The sequence below is a fragment of the Spea bombifrons genome, chromosome 4 (genome assembly GCF_027358695.1).
Source record: "Spea bombifrons isolate aSpeBom1 chromosome 4, aSpeBom1.2.pri, whole genome shotgun sequence".
NCBI lineage: Eukaryota > Metazoa > Chordata > Amphibia > Anura > Pelobatidae > Spea > Spea bombifrons.
In genome coordinates, this window is record NC_071090.1 from 79194279 (window position 1) to 79215359 (window position 21081).

Consider the following 21081-nt stretch of genomic DNA (forward strand, 5'->3'; position numbering starts at 1 on the left):
ATTGGGTGCATGAGTCTCAAACCTTGTAGATAAATGGTTTCGTGCATGATAGCACTGAGAAGGTTCTTAATTTGTATTTTCTGTCATTTTTACTATATACCAATTTCAGAGAATACATTTTTATATATGAAGATATGCACAGGTGCACATTTTATTTGTATAGCAGGTAAAAACAAGTAAGGTATGTGATATCTTATTTTGCTTCTAGGTATTCTCTTTGCGGCTGAGCTATATTGTCCGTAAGAATTCACATATTTACGCTAGCACCAAGATAAATATTTATCTTCCCGAATATACTTAATGGGATATTTTGTTTGTGATGCTGGTTGCTTTCAAGCAAGGGTTTTATCAATCCTCTGTCTTTATAACCGACTGGCAGATGGCTACTCCATTTCATGGATGGCGGTTGACCATCATCACTCCTGGTTTATTCACTGCGTGAGTAAATTCAGTGTATGGCGGCTTAGTTAATCCTACGCTGGCAACGTACAGAAAATGCATGCCCTTAGAGAAGAAGAAAAAAGACTAAAAAAAACCTTACTAGATTTTTATTCTTTACTATATAAAATTTAAGGACACGAAACAATACAGAAATGGTTAAGACTATTCAGTATGTTTGTCACATGTTATAAGGAAAAACAAATTGGGTAATATTTAACATGATAAAACTTGTTATACATACAAATTCTGTATTCTTTATTGGACCTTTTTTTTTTGTTTTTTTTTAATACTAAAACCTTCTATTTCAAACTTGTAGTATGGTACTTGGCTCACTATAATACATTGGCTAAAAAGAGGGAGAATACATTTGTTTGTAGGAAAACATTATTCTTCATTCTGGTGCCATGTAATTGTGATCCGGATAATGCCAAGTTTTAGATTGCTGCAAGTATAATGTGTGTTGTAAATAACGCCATAGAGGAGGCTTTATTTATTTATTTTTTATAAATACCTTCAAAATAAAGTTTGAGATGTCCAAACATCAAAATCCAAAGTCAGATAAGAAAAAGTGAGATTTTTTTTGGCAATTCAGTGGAAAATGTGACAGAATACAAATGAAGTGAGGCTTTCATGCATGAAAGATAAATGAACACACAGAGCAGTATCAGACCCGGAGGGACAAAAGATTAGAGGACATTAGAATCCATTTACTGGGATGTTCTCAAAGGAACAAGTAGCTACAAGGAGATAAGGAAAAAACAACAGATGTCCTTCCTTGAGGACAATGATTACTTTAGTAGTTGGCACCAGGAAGTGAAATCTTTAAAGGAAGGCAACTTTTAGCTTAGGGATTGACATACCAGGTTACGATTTCTCTCTATTATCTTAATAAGTACGATTGATTGATAATAAGTACCTGATTTAAGGTATGCACAGGCTACCAATTGTTTTAGAAGAAATTCATGTTAAATATTCTTTCTATGCCTTCCGGAATCTGTCCACACTTGAATGTTAAGACTGGCCTTGGGGTATCCTTAGAGCGTTCATGACTGTTGATGTTGTCTTATCTTGGGCTCCCTCGTAGCATCCAATGTACATACAAATACTTGCAGTTTGTTTTTAGAAGCTTAGAAGATGTTTTCTCGGTTGTAAACCAAGTTTGCTGTTTGATCTTGGTAGGAACGCTTCCGTGTGACGCCTCCAGTTTTAATGCCTACCAAGTAGACATTTTGCACTACGTATTTATTTTGAAGCTTTTCGCCAATTTAAAGCATGGTTGACTTTGCATATATCAATGTTAAATCCTCCGTTGTGCCTCTTTTGTTAGATTTATGAAGATAAAGATGGTGTCTGCGTGGTTACATATAGGTTTAGTTTATATTATAGATCTATATTACAGTGGATACAATGTGTCCATGGCAAATCTTTCTACTTATCTGATTAATAAACCCATAGTTAAAGTCACAACTTATCAATCAGACATTGTAGATCCATTCGATGCGATGAAATTCTGTAAATCCAAAAATGTGTGCCCAAACATTATACAATTTTTGACTTGTTAGTTTACTAATGTGCTGTCTAATATATGAATATGCACCCACCTGAAAATTGGTAGTTTAATAGTTATGATTTTTACATTTGATCTAAATGTTTTTTTTCCCCTTATTTTTAGGTCAATATGGGAATCCATTGAATAAATACATTAAGCATTATGAAGGACTGTCTTATGATACAGACTCCTTACACCAAAAACACCAACGTGCCAAAAGAGCATTATCCCATGAGGACCAGTTTGTGCGTCTGGACTTCCATGCCCATGGCAGGTAAGACTATATATGAAGCAGCGGTTATTTTTGTTATCAAACTGGGTATGTAGTGTTCAGTCCACTCTTTCATTGACTTTTACCAGTGTCCAACGAGGAAACTTGTTCTCAAAGTTAAGGCTAGGTGGTAGCCCTACAAAGACTACGATGGGATCCATTTTCCCGAAACATTGTATGCACTCATATGTAATCCTCTGCCTTTTGATCATACATGAAAGCCTGATGATGCACAGAGCAAGCATCCCGTTTAATGCCAGCAAATTCACAGGCCTGGCTCGGTGCTTGACTAAGGAAGCAAGGATTGCAGGAAACCTTTCTATTTCCTGGAAAGCTGTAGATGCGCTCTGTAAAAAAAAAAAAAAAAAAATCTTCTAGAAAGTCATTCCTCCTGAGAAGATTGAAACACTCCCTTATTTATGCTTTAACAAGTAATTTCTCCAGTGTTTTTATACTTGTATATTGTTTTGTGGTGGATTATTTCTGTTTGCTGTTAGTGACATTATGCTAGCACAGGTTTTTGAGAAGACAACTTCACCTAGAGCTTCATCGGTGAAAGCTTCTCACTGCTGCCGTGTAACCCATAGTATAATGGGAAGGTTTGCATGAAATATCCTAGATGCAGAATACATTATCTCACATGTAATATAAAATGCAGTCTTCTAGACACTGACTGGCGATCAGTGCATGGTATGAATTACAAACCTGGATTTCATGCTGTGCTCTCTTGGCTTGGCCTCTCCTGATGACCCCCCCTTTTCCACCGATGATTTTGTATCATTTTAATGATGGGCATATGGGCTAGTAAAACTGATACATTCACCTCAAATGAGTTGGGCTTTGCTAACCTTTTGCTATACTTTAACTCTATAAACAATGTAAATACTGATTGTTGCTATTTCATACCCACAATGGAGACATTTCATGTACTAATTGTATATGAGATATGTGCGTAAACAACATAAGTAATGGACCTTGCTGGTGTTTCAGATACTATTCTCTGCCCAGACAACATATTTGAAATGTGTCACACAGCCTTTTCTCAATTTGGCTTGGCTCTGCAAACATTTGCTGGTTACCACTGTGGCTGTGATAAGAAATGGCTTATCTGTGCTGTAACTTATCACTCCCTGCTTCCTTCTTTCTAGGTCCAAAGTAACCCCTCCTTTCTCTTTAGCGAGTCTTTTAAACCACTCATATCAGCAGAAACAGATTGGACGAGTGTGTGACATTTTCTAACCTGCAACAAGCCACATGATTAAATAGAAGGGATCAAAGCTGACTATTTGTCACAAAGCACATTAAATAACTTAATCAGGTTATTTATTGAAATACTGTCAGTTTAATACACTTGCATTCCAAATGGCAATAGAAAAAAAAAATATACCGGATTGGCCCGAATATAGGCCCCCCCCCACTTTAGGTCTTTAATGTGGGGGTGCGGCCTATATTCGGGGTTTAGCGCAGGGATGCGCAGTCCTGGGTGTCGGGTGGGTGTTTGTTTTTTTTCCTTTTCTTTCATTTACCGCAGCAGGGTTAGGATCCAGATTCCCCCGCAGCGCTGCAGGGGGACTGGATCCTCCTCTCCGCCAGCCGTGGACGTGTGCGCGATGCGCGTAGACAACCTCCGCTGCCGGCACTTCCGTCACAGAAGCCCCGGCGAAAGTGCTGGCAGCGGAGGTTGTCCACCGGCCGGCCCTGCTAGACACCAGGGAGTCGGGGGGGGGTGCACAAAGCATATCTTGGGGGCAGGTGGGCATTTCTAGGGGGCATAAACCATATCAGGGGTTATAAAGCATATTAGGGGCAGAGTGGCATATTAGGGGTTATAAAGCATATTAGTGGCAGAGTGGCATATCAGGGGTTATAAAGCATCTGTATATAACGTTTGCTGACAAACTGTATAATAGATACCAAAAATGTTAAAATGCATGTATGCCTGTTCATTAGATAAAATACTGTTTTACCATTCCACTTGTGTATTTTTTCTTTAAAATAGCACCAAACCTTAAGGGTGCGGCTTATAATCGAGCCAATACGGTATGTATATATCATATATGATACACATACATGCTTCTTTACATGGCAGGGACGAAAAAAGCAGTTGAAACACGAACCAGCGCTTGGAGGATTAAAAATATCTTGGAAGAGATTCCTTGGCTAGATAGACTGTATGCCTGCCTTAACAAATGGGAATGTCCTCTATTTCTTTCAAATTTACCCTAAATCCTCGAACATATCTTGGTCAGCTCGCTAGCTGGGAAGAAATCCTTTGTGCATTGATGAATGGATACATTTTTATATGCTCTCTATTTGTACCTGTGGATAATACGATGTGTCGTTGGAACCCAGCATATATACAAAGTATGTTATTATATAGTGAATATTATTCACTATATAATGTGAGCAGAATGTACAGTCTCAGATTTTAGAGCTATAATATAACCAATGTTATTTATTATAAGGTGAAACTGTTTGTTTTTACAGGTTTTAAATAAACATTCCACCGATCTTTTATACTATGACGCCCTTAAAAAAATTAGTTTAGTCTAAGATGTTTAGATTATTATTAAATATGAAACTTAACTGTTTTGGCTTTTTGCTACAAGAACCCTGCATTTTAAAGAAAGCAAGTAATGATTGTGGAATAAAGGGAAGAAAAAGCAATCGTATCCCTGACATTGAAGGACTGGGGTGAAACGAATTTGGCCGTGTGCTCCAGGACACATTCTTTTCATATATTACTGACCAGCCCATGGAAGCATATCTCCCAACATTTCTAAACAGGGATACTTTTAGGGGGTGAGGTTAGAGTTCTGGCTAATGATGGAGCTTAAGTGACATTTTTACCTATTCATAGTAATATATTTAACTATGCAAGCAATTTATAATAGTGCATCTTATTCATATTAATAGTAGTAATATCTTTTATATAGTGCCGACAATTTATGCAGATATATATATATATATATATATATATATATATATATATATATATATATATATATATATATATATATATATATATATATATATATAATTTTCAAGCGTTCTGACAAAACTAGAGTTAACAAAGATGCACAGATACACTAGGACTCAGTTTGCAACTTACATTTTCTTATTTGGGGTCGCAAGGGATTTCAATCCAAAAGAGGCTCTGTCCCTCCTAAATTAGGGGCATTTGGGAGGTGTAGAAAAGTGCTGCCCCTGTAGTAGCGATAAACCCGTAGGTTATTCAACCTATTGCTGCCCAAATGAAACCCCTTAAGCCAGAGTTTCTTGGTAAAAAAGAACCTAAACTGAGTAAAAGTTTTTTTTTTTTTTTTTTTTTTTTTTTAATTTTTGGAAATGAACAATTGTATAGCTCGTATATTTAATTTCCCACCATGTAAAATGTTCTGGTGGTGCTGTTTTGCGGATACCTAGGTGCCTTTTTTTTCTTTTTTTTTTTGCTTGTTCTATTGTTCTATACAGTTCTGTTACCAGTCAACATCCTTTCCGTGAGAATAATTGATAATAAAAAGCAGACCACAATTGTGTATCTGTTTTTGTTGCATCCATGTCTAGCGTCGTTGCAATGTTCTAGTGTCGGCCTTGAAATTCTAAGAGCTTTTGTTGCTTTGCCGCAAAGAGAGGGGGGTAAAAGTGTATAAATATTTCTCCGTATGTGAGGTGAACACAGAACATTAGAACAATGGGTCATTCTACATGGGCAGAAATTGGATTTCTACAGCGAGGGGGGGGGGAGTAGTGTTGTTGACGCGTTTCACAAGTATTTTCCCGGTACCTTTTATACGTTTGTCTCAGCCTAGCTGTGAGACAGTCTGCCCATATTATTCGGTAGGCAAGTCGCCGTCCCTGGTTTCCTGTCTTGACTCGTAAACCCTGCATAGATTTGTCCTGCTCTTTACACCTTAGTGCGACATCCTTATTACCCTGAAAAAGCAGTTATTGGCAACTTATTATTTTTGGGGATGTTTTGAGAGATTAATATATTGGTTAAATACCAGTCATGCTCCTTTATTACAATTTTCCCACATGCTATGTGTTTCAATGTAACATTGAGCCTGCACACTTCTCCTTGACCCTTTGTTCACAGGCCTCCACCATGAACACTGCCTCTATTGCACAAAGTAGCGGGTGTGTGGGAGAAGGCACTTATGATGAAATGGGCAGGATGCTGCCTGATCGGAGCTGCCGGTAAACAAAATAAATGATCAACACTTGTTGACTCAGAAATGGGCTTATCCAAAAATATAAAGTAATCGAGTTCAAGACTCTGAAAATTTGCTGTCTCCTAACATCTGTAGGCTATCAGTATTTTTATAGAAGAAGAACACTGAACAAAGCTCTAAACCAAGCAAGAACTGATATGAATGTTCTATATGACAAAATGAATAATGATTTAATCGCGTCTTACTGCCGTAACATTGGGGGATCTCATGCAGAGCCCTTCTATTTCTAATACCTTTTTGTCCTTCTGTTGTATGATTAATACATTTTGTAAAATATTGCATTCATGTCGTCATCTTCTTGTTTACTTTATGGTATGGAGCTCCATACATAAATAAATGAAACCGCTTTTGCTACTTCGATTGTTGGTTTATCTCTACTGGAATGTGGCGTTTTGTTAGATCTGTACGTCATAGCTGCTTGTTCTTCTGTGTGGAAAGCACAACTGCTTTGTAAGAGTTCTTGTTTAAGCCCATTATACACTGATACAAGTAATCCACATGACTAATCATGAGCCTTCCAGCATTAATCTTGTGTCACATGTTTGGTGGAACAAGTCCTGTTCTATATCCACTAATTCCTAAGGGTAAAGTAATGGTAGTGTGCCCGTAGAGGTGTGTTTTCATGCATTCCTGCTGAATCCAATTCAGATTCTAATATATAGATTATTTGGCCTTTTCTATACTGATATATTGATCACATGACTTTGTCAGTTAGAAGAACCATGCTCTTCGCAGCTTTCTGTAGACCTGCGATCATTTATGAAAACTCAATGTAAAATGAGCTTTTTGTTTTTGGTCTGCGGAATGGTTTTGAAGATACTTAGTTGTAAAGTATCTAAGCATATCTAATCACCTTCGTGTCCTGGTGTTCCCTTCTTTTTTTTATCACCTCGCTGTTTAAAAGACGGCATATGGCAAACAGCAAGTTGACATTAGAGGGGAACTAATGATGCTGATCCTCAAAACAGGAAGTGATGATAGCTGCACCCATTCTACAGTATTTGTGCAGAATACTTTGCATGTGCATATATCATGCAGTTTGCACGAGTGCAGGCTGTGTTGTTTTCTTGGGTCCCAACCGCCATCCAACCGCCAGTTTCAATCTGTGGTCGTCGGTTGCTGAAAGGAGACCAGGCAGATTTCAGTAGAATAATGTAGAACTCCTGGTTCTCAGTCTGAATGCAGTGATCATGCTTTTTCCCTATTGTAAAAGTGTTCAGTAATCAAAGGATTCAATGAACGCCTACAGTTGTAGATGAGTTGGTACTCTATGAGTGGTTCACATGGAGAGGCTACTGGGCACTGATTGCAGTATGTTTTTACCCATTGGGTGGCCATATTTTACCCATCATTTCTTCTTCTTTTAGTAGTATCCCCCTTACACCAGAGGATAAATGTAACTCATTAAGCCTCCAGGGATTTAATAATTCATGAATGGAAACTCCCTGCCTCTTCCTAGAGGCTGTGTGCCTGCAGCCAATGCACAATTTTCTAATAAGTGTGTTAGACATGTCGTTTAGTGCCACTTTCTCTGTGCCTGTTTCTGTACTTCCCCTCCTGAGTATGCACGTTTAAAATAGATCTCTGGCCTTCCATAGGCAGTGGAAGGTGAAGATCCTCAAAATAGCTGCCTTAGAATTAGAATTTGTGCAGATACATTTTACCAAGAAGTGCTGATGTCCTCTTTTTAAAAGCTTAAATAGCACTATATAAATCCTTTATGGATTGGGTTTTTATGTTTCTTTCAGCCTATATGTTGCTAAATCAGAAAATTGCAGTTCCTGGATTGTAAGCTCTCAAACCGCACCCTCAAAAACCCACCATTCCTGAGTAGAACTTTGTATAAAAGTACCATAAGTCTAGATGGCAAGCTCATGGGTTCTCATCTCCTGATGTGTCTGCATGTATTAATGTATATTTATGTGCGTTAAGAGCCCCATTTAAATTGTACATAACTGTGTAATTTGTTGGCGCTTAATAAAAGAAAGGTAATTATGTTTATTATCTTTTACTTTATATACTCCTAAATTCAGTTTAACAAGAATTTACAAAATTTTCATCAAATAGTAAGTGCCAATCTGCGAAATGTGGTTAGCAGGCGAGTTTTATTGTCCTAGGCCATGCAATCTACATTTCAAGCAGTAGTGTGAAAGCCTATCCCCAGTTCATCGGTGCCTTCAACAAGAATCCAATGAGAATCCATGGAGTTTGTTCCATCTAGAGATGAAAGTTTGAAGAATTGAGTTTAATCAGCTTAATATTTTATGTTTGAAACCGATCACCATTGAATATTAAGCCTGCATTAGAAAAGCTGCTCAACGGAGGTGTGAGCGCTTTTCAGATCCTATGTTATAATTAGGTAAAGAAAATGAAGAATGTGCTTTACATCAAAGCCCTTATTTCATCTAATTTGCAGCAGACAGATTTAGAAGTACCCAGCGGCCTCGTTATCACAATGTATAGGTAAAAGCGGTGGCGCTTTGAGACAAATTGAATGCCTTTCACATTTTTTTTTCTTTAATTGGTATCTTTCTGTACTCAGACATCAAAGTAAAATTACAAAGAAATTAGCATAAAGAGAAGCATTTAATTTGACTGTTAGATTGGAACAACCCTGCCCACCTGGATTGTTGGCTTCCTTGCTCTTAACCTTTTCCATATAAAAAACCTCTTTAAATTGGGAACCCTCTTTTAGATTTAAGGGCTACGTATTTACCTACCATGTTGAGCTTTCTTTTCTTTTTTGGAGAATGCTACACGATTGTTCGAGCAGTTATGTTCAGTTCAAGCCATTATTTTGATTTTTTTTCCCCTTCTCTTTGTGTTAGAAGGTTTCTGAATACAGGTTTTTAAGAAGCTGATCTTGTTTTTGAGCAAGCCTGCTTGTTCTGGACTCTCCCGCTTTATCATGTAACGTAGTCAAAGTCTCAAAGCATCAAGCACAATACATGTCATATATTTTGGAGTCCTGATCGATTTTTTTTAAACACTATTGCATCTCTAGATGGAACCAGGTTAATGGATTCGGATTACTATACATTTACTGTTCTTGATGTTGTGAAGAATGTTTTTCTACTTCTAAACTGCATTTATACTCATAAGTTACATATCAAAGGTTTTTGTAAGTGTATACTGTTACCATGTACATAATACGAAAAATATTGCATATATTATTACTACGCAACCTAAAAATACATATTAAAGTACTAAAAAATATTTTCTTTAAAAAAAGGTACTTGTCTTATGGTGAGACAATCATACTTTTCTTGCCACGGATTGGCTGCTTGAAGCAACCAATCAGTGGAAGGAAATCGCTCCCATTGAAAGCAATTGGAGAGTGCATGGAATGGCTGTAGTGTACCTTTTAACTGTGTATTGTGTTGTCCACATTGTTATGACATATTATCCTTTTTAGTAATGTTCCAATGCTGTTGGATTTATATCAAGATGTTCTGTGTAGACTCGCAACACGCTCAACACAACATTATTGGATTATTGCGAGTATAGGTGTAAAAGGCAAATAGCCCAACACATTGTGATACCATCAGCTGGAAACTCTAGAATAAAATTCCACCTGTACATTTGATAGTACTTGGTAAGGTATCTTTAACATGCCACCTTATCATTACTGCGTATTTTTGTACTTTAAGCTTATGTATCTTAGGCTCAATTTGACGGCTTTGCAAATATTTATAATGAAAACGCGTATAATTCATGCTTTAATTTTCAAGTTAATTGCTAAAGACACAGAATTCTTTATAGTTTAATTTGATTCATTGATAATACTCAGAATTTCTTCAGAGGCGTTTTACAGGCCATCAAGGCAAATGAATGGTGCCTGGATTAGTTTTCAATAGCGCTGATATTTTGTGGAGTTTAGTGCACATTTTTCCTACCTGATATTACATAGGCTCAGAATAGGTTACATAATTTTTTTTAGGGGGGCACACAAAGTAAATATTTATATATACGCCCTATTAAGTAATGGAAACGTTTTTTTGGGTGACAGAGGCAAGTTCCAATTTATGTAATCCACTCATAAAGAGCTCCTAGTCCTTATTGTATTGCCTTCGAGCCTCATAGTGCTATTGGCTTTACAGAAATGCTCAAGAATGTATCCGTCTCTCTCCCTGCCTTTATTCCTTCAAAAAATCCCTCAAGACCCACTTCTTTAAGAATGCTTACAACATAGCACACTAATGCCCTCCCATATTCCTTTACCTTACCCTTCCTACTCCCTCCCCTGCAATACTTTTACTAGCGTGACTGGTCTATCCCCAACAGTGGCCCTTTTACCTTTTGTGTAATACAACCCAACTCCCTCTAGACTGTAAGCTCGTTGTGTGTTAGTCAATTTATGTTACATACTACTTGTTATGTCCTGTCTACCCATTGTACAGCGCTATGGAATTTGATGGCGCTATATAAAACAATAAATAATAATAATAATCTAGAGGTTCATTAGTTGTTGAAATTAAAACAAGAATTAAACGCATGCATTTAGTGGACCGATTTGAATTTTAAACAGGATGAAATGTTACATTGATAGATTTGTCACCTTTTCTATAGCTTAATCCTATAAACCATATAACCATATGTATAATGTAGTATATGTACCGTATTTCCCCATGTATAAGACACACCTTAATTTTGGGGCCTGAAATTTGAAAAAAAAGCATTATCATAAAATTCAAACTCATCCCCATCACTCCCATCCATTAACTGCCCCTAAATTAAACCTAAATACCCCATTAACCATAACTGCCCCTAAATTAACCCCCACCTCCCCTAACTTTCAGCAGCCCAAATATTAATTTTATACTTACTGTTAGATGAGTTGCTGCCTGAGCAGTGTGCATGCTATAAGGAAAGGGACAGGCCAATCGGCAGTGAGTCAGAAAGGGGCGGGGTCAATCAGCAGTGTGACTACAGGGAGGTACTGGGAAGTACCGTGGTAACTGCAATCTACAACCACTGTATAAGACGCACCCAGTTCTTAGACCACAAATTTTTGGAAAAAAGGTTCGTCTTATACAGGGGGAAATACGGTATATCATATTAACGATTCCTCTTAAATTCATTTATCTCCACTATTCTTTAGTTGCGGATTGTTGATGGCAGCTTAAAACAATTGACAAATAGCTTCCTCTTTCTGAAAATACAGAAAATATAGTGGCACTCACTCCTAAGACTACCGACTGGGGATCTTATCTCTCTTCTTTACCCTTTTTCTTTCCTTTCTCTTTTATTCCCTTTGTCAATATTTTGTTCTTTTTTACGTTTTTCTCTATATGAGGTTTATTCTATGATGCGTGTAATAAAGGCGGGGTGCATTCAGCTTGTGTTACTGTCTGTTCCTATTGAGGTGTGCGTCGGAACAGTTATTACTTTACAATCTGTAGGCGATATTGTAACCCTCTCCCCAGGAAATCTAATGTAAATGCAAATTTAAAAAAAAGTTAAAAAGAGAACTAACTGGCATGACCAACAGATTCTCCCAAAGTACGTGACAGAATATTACGCTACCCGAGCAAATTTGTTTTCAGGAAGTGAAGCAGCTGGGAGGAAGAAAATTACTGATAAGCTTTTAAATACTTCTGGCAAAGAAACCAAAACCAAACCAAAACTTTTTGACCAGCTCTCCCCTCTTTCATTTAACACATGCCATCAGTATTCATTCTATCTAGCAAGGGTGTCTGTGTTTGACATTGATGCTTAGGTCACAGTCTTTCTATTATTAGCAGCGTTATCCTATAATCTGTTCAACAAGATAACTTCAGCTAAAATTTGTTGAAGCATGGATGTTAATTAACAGTAGCAGAAAGGTTATGTGATGTTCTCCATCTGATGGGTAACAGCAGCGAGTCTTAAAATGTTGTGAATGTGGGCCAATTATTTATACCGATAATAGTGTATGTGTATATGTATATATAATATATGTGTGCATGGGTACATATAATATGCAGCCCCTCATAGAAAAATGGTACATTATTTTGATACATGATTACGTTTAACGCATATACAAATGTAGTAGCCAGTCGGCTAGTATGAGAAAAAGGGAACCTGGGTGAAGAAACCCCACCATCGCAGCTGTATACATTTACATTATTTTATGCAAATGTACGCCATTCTCTGACTCATCTACGAAAGAGTAATCTGCCCCTTAGACATAAAAACCTGGTTTTGCCACCTTTTAGCAGCAATAACTTCACACAGTACTACTTTAACTCATTTGTGAAAAGTATTTTTGCATCTTGTGGTTGCATGTTTCACCAGCTAGTAACAAAGGTAACCAGCACCAAACTCTATATTACTGCAAGCCACAAAATGACGTGACCAAAATCAATGAGAAAATGTCAACAATATAAAGCTTTTCATGGTGAAACATTGCTCATCGTTCTTGTGTGCATCCTTCAACTTGATTTGGGTGAAATGTTTATTTCACTGTTATCTATTGTTGATACTTTATTAATACTGTTGTTTGCTGGTAGTTATTGTGGGCTTAGATATAATATTACAGCCATTATTTGTATAGAAGTTGTTAGAGAATTGACCTTGCTAAGAAACATTTGGCCTGTACAAGATATGATCACAAGGAAGATGTGACAACTTCCCTTCACAAATACTATAGAACTTCCAAAGTAATTCATGTAATGACGCTACTTACAACCCTGTGGAATTTAGACAGTGGTCTCTCAAAGACTGCATCAAAGGCATGACTGTTTAGACATACTCGTACTGAAGTAAAAGAGAGCTCTTGCAAGTTTACATTCTATTAGAAGGTAAAGGGGGGAAGTAATATGAGGATAGGGATGAGTTGACTGTAGCGAGGAGCGACATGGAGAACTTTGTCCTCTATACCTTATAACACATCTATTAAAGTTTGTTCCAAGATCTCATTTGCCATTGTAACACTGTCTATTAATCTTTTTACTGATTTTATAACCATATTAGCCCTTGGTTTTCCAATTCTTTGTGCAATATGGCTTTAAGGAACTTCTAGAAGAAAGTGTTGGCACCTGAAAACCCCATATCTACCCCATATTTCCCCAGAGTTATTGCCATCTATTCATTTCTCCATGATTGTGTTTCCAATTGCTAACACAATAAACAGGTTATATATAATATTTTTATTTTCACGACTCCATATAGACAGCCATACATTTTCAAAAGCTTGTTTCTAGTAGCCATGCAGTTAAATTATACTGTTAGACGTGAAGGAGTTGAGGACCCTGCGTGTGAGCTTGCATTTGGAGGAAACCAACCCACTTGGTGTTCTCAGGGCTCAGGTTAACTAAACCTTAACCCCAAACCTGTTCACCCCACGGCCCCAAAACTTTATTCGCCAAGTTATGTTTAAGGTTTTTAAAATGCCTAAGGAGGCTTCAGTAACCCCCATGAACTGGTCAAACTCTCTAAAAACCCAATTTAGTCAAAAGTAAAACCTTAAAATTAGAATAACGGGAACGTGTTAATTGCAAAATCTGAGTTTGTAATTAAAGCACAAATACAGAACTGATTAATTTCATATTTAATTTGAGCAAAGGTTTTTCACAGTGCTAATACAAAAACAATGGTTACAGAGGACATACAAAAATACACACAAAACATTCTTAAAATAAACAGGGCTAAAACACTTCAGATGTTGCAAGTCCCATGTCAAAAGATGTTCAATACCGGAAATTTCACATTTTACTTCCAGGTTCCCATATTCTGGTATTTTGGTACCTGGTATGTTAACACTGGAGTGATCGTATTCCACATGTTATTACACTGTGTGACCCCAGTGCCTGGTGCCCTGTAGGATTGTATGGCACCCGGGACAGGACAGTTGACATCCATTGTAGAAGCAAAACAGAGCAAGCACATACCCAATGAATACCATTCAGAAAAACACTATCGAAGGCGTAAATAAAGCTGCACAGTCTTAGCTGCTAGAACTTCCATGTCACTGATACAACCACCACACTACCTCTCGCCCTTCTCCGTACCTTATGTTTGTCCTCACTCCATTCCCTCTGCGAGCGGGACCCTCTCCACCTAATGTATCGGTTTGTCTTAGTCTGTCAATTCCAGCCTAGTCATACCCCTTGAATATATGTATTATAAGAAGCGTTGTGTAAATTGTTGGCACTATATAAATAAAAGATAATAATAATCCTGTCCATGTTTAAAAACATTTCTTCATGGTAGTCTGAAGCACATTGTTAAAATATATTACACTTTAAAAAATACACAATACAGACAACAAAATGGATTTTTTTTTCGGTCTCAATGGAGATTTGAAATTTGCTTTTTTTTTTTTTTCCCTCTCTCTCTATTGAAATAACACCTAGAACTGACTTTTTCCCCATTCTGTTTCCACAGCAGTAAAATTACTTTCACAACATTTTCAATTATTTTTTTTCATGTTATGTCCAAAGGTAATACTAAAAGCGCTTTTATTGACCTTTTGAAGTCAGATCAATAAAAGTTACCCAGTCTCCTAACTAATGTTTGGCCTGAACCTATTTGTACAAGTTTTCATTACAGCTTTTTACCCTCTGACAGTCTCTGCTGGCCTGTATATAAATATGATGGATGCTCTGTAGCGGCATTGAGACGGTAGCAGCGGTGCTAGTCTGTGGATTGCGAAATGTTCTCCCACTGTGAAGAGGGCTTCCATGGGGCGTAACGGCATACCTCAGAGCTTTGCAGCTATAATCTTGAACGGCAGGACGTGTGAGGGATAAAACCAAAGCACAACAAGCGAATTTAGCAACTCCGCTACCTCCAGACATTTCAGAGATGCTCTGTAATTGAAGCCTGGATGTGTACGTTTTGATTATTTACAGACGGCTTAATAACTGCCTGGATGCTAGCCTGTTTATTACAGGGATCGCAATTCTCTTTTGGAGTCTAGAATTTTAAAGGGAACAGTCACATTCCAGGCTATCCCTAACCCTACTTACTACACATGTATACAGCATATTAATCAGCTTTTGTTTTAATGAATTAGAATTTGCCTCTGTGCTTTTTGGTGGGGCTGTATTTCAGAGCTAACGTTCTGCTGCAGCATCACGGTTTAAATGGCTGCCTCGCTGTAAAATAAGCTTCCTAGATTAGGAAGTCTGTTCTAACTTCCAGATTCCTCCTGACAGTAAGATTTGAATGGATTGCAGCAAAGGGTTCATAGGCAATGAAGGGAAATTAGCATAACATAATTATATTATATACATACATACATACATACACTATAATATAATTAAGTTGCATTATCCAGTCCATCAAGCATTCACCAAAAGATTAATTGAAAACACATAGAAGGGACCCAGTCTTCGTAGGACTGGCCTTCCACAGCCCAGCGGTTGTGTGTGGAAATAGATGTAAAAGTTCCTTGTGGTTGCCCCTGTGTTATACCTCCCTTGCCCCTCCGTGCGCCCGAATACCTCCGGTTGTAGCAGTCTGCTTTAATATGTGTTGTTGAAGCCACTGGATTAATCACTTTGAGTAATGTGGTTCTCGCCTGTCTGGCATTTCTATTGTTACGAACTGGAATAATCTAACACTGTCATCTTCAGGCATGCCAGGGGCCTTACAAGAGACTGCAGTTTTGAACGTCGGACTTCAGTTGACAGCTTTGGTTAAACGGCTTAAACATTAGATACAAACCTCATCGCCGCACCATGTTAATAAGCTGCAGGCTGCCAGCGTCCTAGGCTTCAGCTGTTGGTGGCCAGCACAGACTTGCACGTAACACTCTGATAAATAAGCTCTCTGCATCTGCATAATAATTGTCGTCCTTAAAGAATTTGGCATTGATCTGTAGACGTCACATACGCGCCTCTAACCTATAGAAAAGATACGCCTGGGCATATATCCCAATACTACTTGCCAGTGTTTTTCGTTAATATGATGTGTATAGGAAATGCTTTGGTCTGTCTCTCTTCACGCTGCTATGTATTTTTATCGCAAGAAACGCTTCAGTATAATTCAGAATTATTTGTTTTGTATAGCGCCATCAGATTCCACAGCGTTGTACAAAGGGTAGACAGTACATAACGATTAGTATATCATATAACAAGATGACATGCAGACACAAGTGAGGATGGCCCTGCTCAAACGAGTTTACAATCTAGAGAATCAATATATTTATGGGAAAATAAATGAGCCTTTCAAGTAAGTATCTAAATATTAGAGAGAGAGAGAATATGTTATTGGCCTGTGCAATTGCCAAGCTATAGTAAATTTGTTGCCGCCTTTTAGTTATAGAGCACTGGCAAATTCCATACTGTTTGCATTGCATGGGCCATTTTGGGCTTTTATTACCCAAATATTACATGTATAATATTTTCGGTAGACCTCCACGCCTATGGTGTGGATCATGCAGGGGATCATTCGAGCTAAGCTGTAATAGTGTGTCTGATTCTGCAGGGGCTAAAGGAATGTGTGATCATTTGGGTGTGACATTGTTTTGAAATGACTCTGCCCCGAAGTTGCGTCATTTTTTTTTCACTGATACATGCGTCTATTATTTATATATATATATATATATATATATATATATATATGTGTGTATATATATTACTTTCTCAGTATTATTGAAGTTCGTAATGTGATAATTCGAGCCTGCATCTTTTTATTGACTGAGACAAAAAACCACCTTTGTAATAGTTAGAGGTGTAAAAATTTGTAAATATGATACCTCCCACACCCAACTAGTTAAGATATGTTACATAAAAGCCTTTGGAAGTGACCCCTAATCTTTATTGAGTCTCAAGAAAATCTGATTGGCTTCTAAATATATCTACCTGCCCCGAAGCACAAAACGTCTGCTAAAGTAAAGCAAAAGTGGAAATCTTTCAGTGTATATGTACTCCAAGATCCATATACCTGGCACTGTCAGAACAGTGAGATTGAAATGGTGTTATTGGATTGCAGAGTTTTTATACCCATTGTACAGCGCTATGGAATAGGTTGGTGCTGTATAAAACAATATTATATACAGAAAGGCATAAGCATCCGATTGGTGGAGTAATTGTTGAGGCAACTGTTAAGACTTTACCTCTTGTTCCTCCAGCTGTGTGCCTAGTCTGCCTGGTGGGAAACCTGCCACTGCCTGTGAACCACATGCCACAAAACTAAGTTTGCACCTAAATGTGTATGTGAACAATCGATTTCTACATAGAGAGAGATGACACAAATCCAGCAACATGTCCGAGTTTGTTAAGTCTTTCCAGATTTATTTCATGTTTATCATTGCTGTCATTTTGGGGGTCCCTGATGTAAAGATCAGCTGCTTGAATCTGATACACTAGCACTTCACAGCAGGGACTTTCTACAACCGTTCAGAGCTGCTTCCCAGTGGTAAAGGAGCCCCCTAGGCACGAGGTAGCTTGTTAAACAATTACAAATGTTTATTTTTTTAACATAATTAGGCACAATTATCTGTATAGAGCAAAAAGAGTGATATAAGCACTTAATTATACAAATTAAAGGTGTCCTGCAACCTCAACACACAGAGCACAAACGTGCATAAACAATCAGAAATAAAAGTGCTCTGCAAATGTAAAAAAATCACCCAATGTGATAAAAGAAAAAAGTTTACTAAAATTGCAAACTAATTTAAATACAGCCAGTGCCCAGACCCCAGGAAGGTTATGTATGTTACATAAAATAAGATAAAATTATCATTTCTTTAACCCCATAATCATACCTGGCAACTTCTGCGCTCCGGGTACCCAAAGCCTTCCCTTGCGGGACGCGGCCACGACTGCCCACTGACGTCAGCAGGCGGTCCTGTGACGTCGATGGGAAACGTCCCCATTTAAAGGGAAAATGGGCAGGGAGCGGGCATGTCAAAACCCTGCTCCCGCGAGCCAGAGGATTCGGGTCTTGTCAAATCCGGAGAGTTCCCAGGTATGCCCGTAAACTGGCAACCATGAATAAGAAGCATCTGGAGCTAATAAGACGGGATAAAGCTATAATTATGTTCTTTCGATAGACCTTGTTAGAAGCAAACCGTGGACTTGCTCAAAAAGGTTGCCAACCAAATTATAGTGCTCCTATACCATCAAAAGTGGTCCTAGGGTAGCTATGATGCATGTGGGGGGTGAAGACTGGCCATTGTGGTCAAATCCTACAGGTGAGCTACTGTAGCTCAAATTGCTGACAAATGCTTGTTCTGGTGTCAAAATACATGGTGCATTGCAGTTTGTTGCATGTAGGGCTGCATGTATTTATGGGTATATAAATATATATAGAGATTTTTTTTTCAGTTAATATGGCTCCCAAGGTGCACCAATGATTTATCCTGGTTTTAAAAGAGCAATTGCATGTTGCCTTTTTTGCACAGTTTAATTAAGGAAGAATGTTTTTTAATAGAGATGGGATGCTGAGTGGCCCATTACGGCAGAGAGCACAGCTTCATTAATTTTTTTCTACCGATTTTATAATCGTACAGGCTTCAACAGGCAGTTTTTGTGAGTTTATAATATTTTCATCTTCCTTTTTCCAAGAGCTAATGATTGAACCCAGACTGAAACGCAAAAATGGTATGATAGTATCGTTCTGCGCCGGAGAAGCAGGGAGGACATGTTGGCTTGTTGGGAATAGGGTGCATACAGCACTGAAAGTGTCATAGTTTAACCCTTTTGTAATTTAAATGTTTGGTTACTTATTGAAAGGCAATTCTGATTTCAATGACTGAAACCTGTGCATTTTATTTGTAGGCACTTCAACCTTCGCATGAAAAGGGACACATCTCTATTTGCTCCTGATTTTAAACTGGAAGTTGGAGGAGAAGTAGTCGATCATGATACCTCTTATATATACACTGGAGATTTATTTGGTAAGTAGCATTTCAAAGCGCGTCTTCATTTTAATATACCTTTCTTGAAGATCACTTTTAATATAACCATTCATGTAGCAGAGACACAGGACAATGACTTGGTAGGCACTGACAAACAGGGGCCTGTAACACATATGACTGAATAAGCTACCCTTAAATGTCTTAACAGCTGTTATAAAACTGATTTGGAGAGGACAAAGGTAGGAAGTGAAGAGAAGAGCAGAAGGGTTTGAGTCAAGAGTAGGATATAATAAAAAGTGGAGGTAATGGTGTGAAGTCCACCGCACCTCTAACTATTACTGAGAGGCTTCAAATATAAGCTCAGGTTTCCACTTTCACAATCTTCTGTCCTTATATTTTTTCCCTGCTTCACCCTCTAACATCCTTTTGTTCTGTTCTTTACCTGAACCCCCCTTTATACTTTTCACATGCCCTTTCTTTTATACGTATCACTAATTGTTTTGTGGTTTTCTATGGTTTCAAAGGAAAGCCCTCTTTGTCCTTAAAAAAACAAAACAAAAAAAAAACCTGTCTAATGTGTGGGTACATCAAACCCGAAAAAGAGGAATCTTGATTAAACCAGCATATGGTAAAAATGGCAAACATCTCGGGGCATTAAAGTATATAGCCTATAATTTGCTGTTTTGTTGCTCTGTCCTGACAATAGCTCCTGTCTGGGCCAAAACGCAAGTTAGCATTTTTATGATAAATAAATATTTGTCTGTTTTGTTGCAGCAGCGTGCGCTAGTGTTTTCATGAAAAGCTGCTGCTGCTCCCTTTCATTTAATTGGGAGCTGGTACTGAGTGTTATCTATTGCCAATAACTAAAGAATATGCCTGAGCTGATTAGCATGCAGTAAATTGCGAAATGGACTCCAGGATACATTTAACATGAAAATATGACTCGAGTGCCCCTCCGCAAATCACTATTCCCCATTTCCCTCCTCTTTAGATTTTTTTTTTCTCTTCTATAGCTAGACACTGAAACATGGGAAAGATGGACTGCAAGCTACTATGCTTCTGCTTATTTCACTCCCCAAACATCTAAATATATTGCTTTGTAAACAGGACATAGTGTACACTTGGCAAATGATGTTAGGTCAAAATGTATTTCTATTTCTTTCTACTGACCTGATTATACTCGGCTACTGCATCTGTTTTGTATCTCTCAACTTAGATGTCTTATACAACTTACATTTCAAATATTATATTTATTATATATATATATGTATATATATATATGTATGTATGTATGTGTTATATATCAACTAACTTCCTTTGTTGGTCCAGTGGTCTTGTTGTCTACAGGAACCCGCACTGTTGGGGGTGAATGTGACGAGTTTCACATCGGTTGTTAGTTTCTTGGCATCCTGGAAGGAGGGGAATCGATAATTCTTATTTATTTTGAACAAATAAGCCTAATGACTTGCTGCTCAATCTTCGCTTCTGTAGTGACAGAGTAATACATTCTCTTGTCTCCAGCATTCCGAGTCTGTAACAAAGAGCACCTGAGTGCTGTTTCTTGATGCTGACATGGTTTGATAAGATAAATGTAATTTTATTTTTATATTAATGTAAAAAATGAGGCTCCTGGACAGTGTTTCTGTGTGAAAGATGTTATCCTGCCTATTGCGCTAGTGTGCCCTTTTCACAATGAGATGACATTGGGTCTGTTGAAGGCAAGCAAAAAAACATTAATGCTCCTCCTCCCGTAATATGTGTTTTGACCTGCTTACATGTTTTATATCGCTTGTGT

At 37.8% G+C, this 21081-nt stretch overlaps 1 protein-coding gene across 1 annotated transcript in view; it reads left to right on the forward strand.

Annotated features, from left to right (window-relative positions):
• ADAM10 (ADAM metallopeptidase domain 10) overlaps positions 1 to 21081 on the forward strand; it is a 79003-nt gene that overhangs the window by 32274 nt on the left and 25648 nt on the right. The window contains exons 2-3 of the mRNA XM_053461903.1: positions 2114 to 2264; positions 19207 to 19325. Coding sequence (XP_053317878.1) covers positions 2114 to 2264; positions 19207 to 19325 — 270 coding nt within the window. The remainder of the gene's footprint in view (positions 1 to 2113; positions 2265 to 19206; positions 19326 to 21081) is intronic.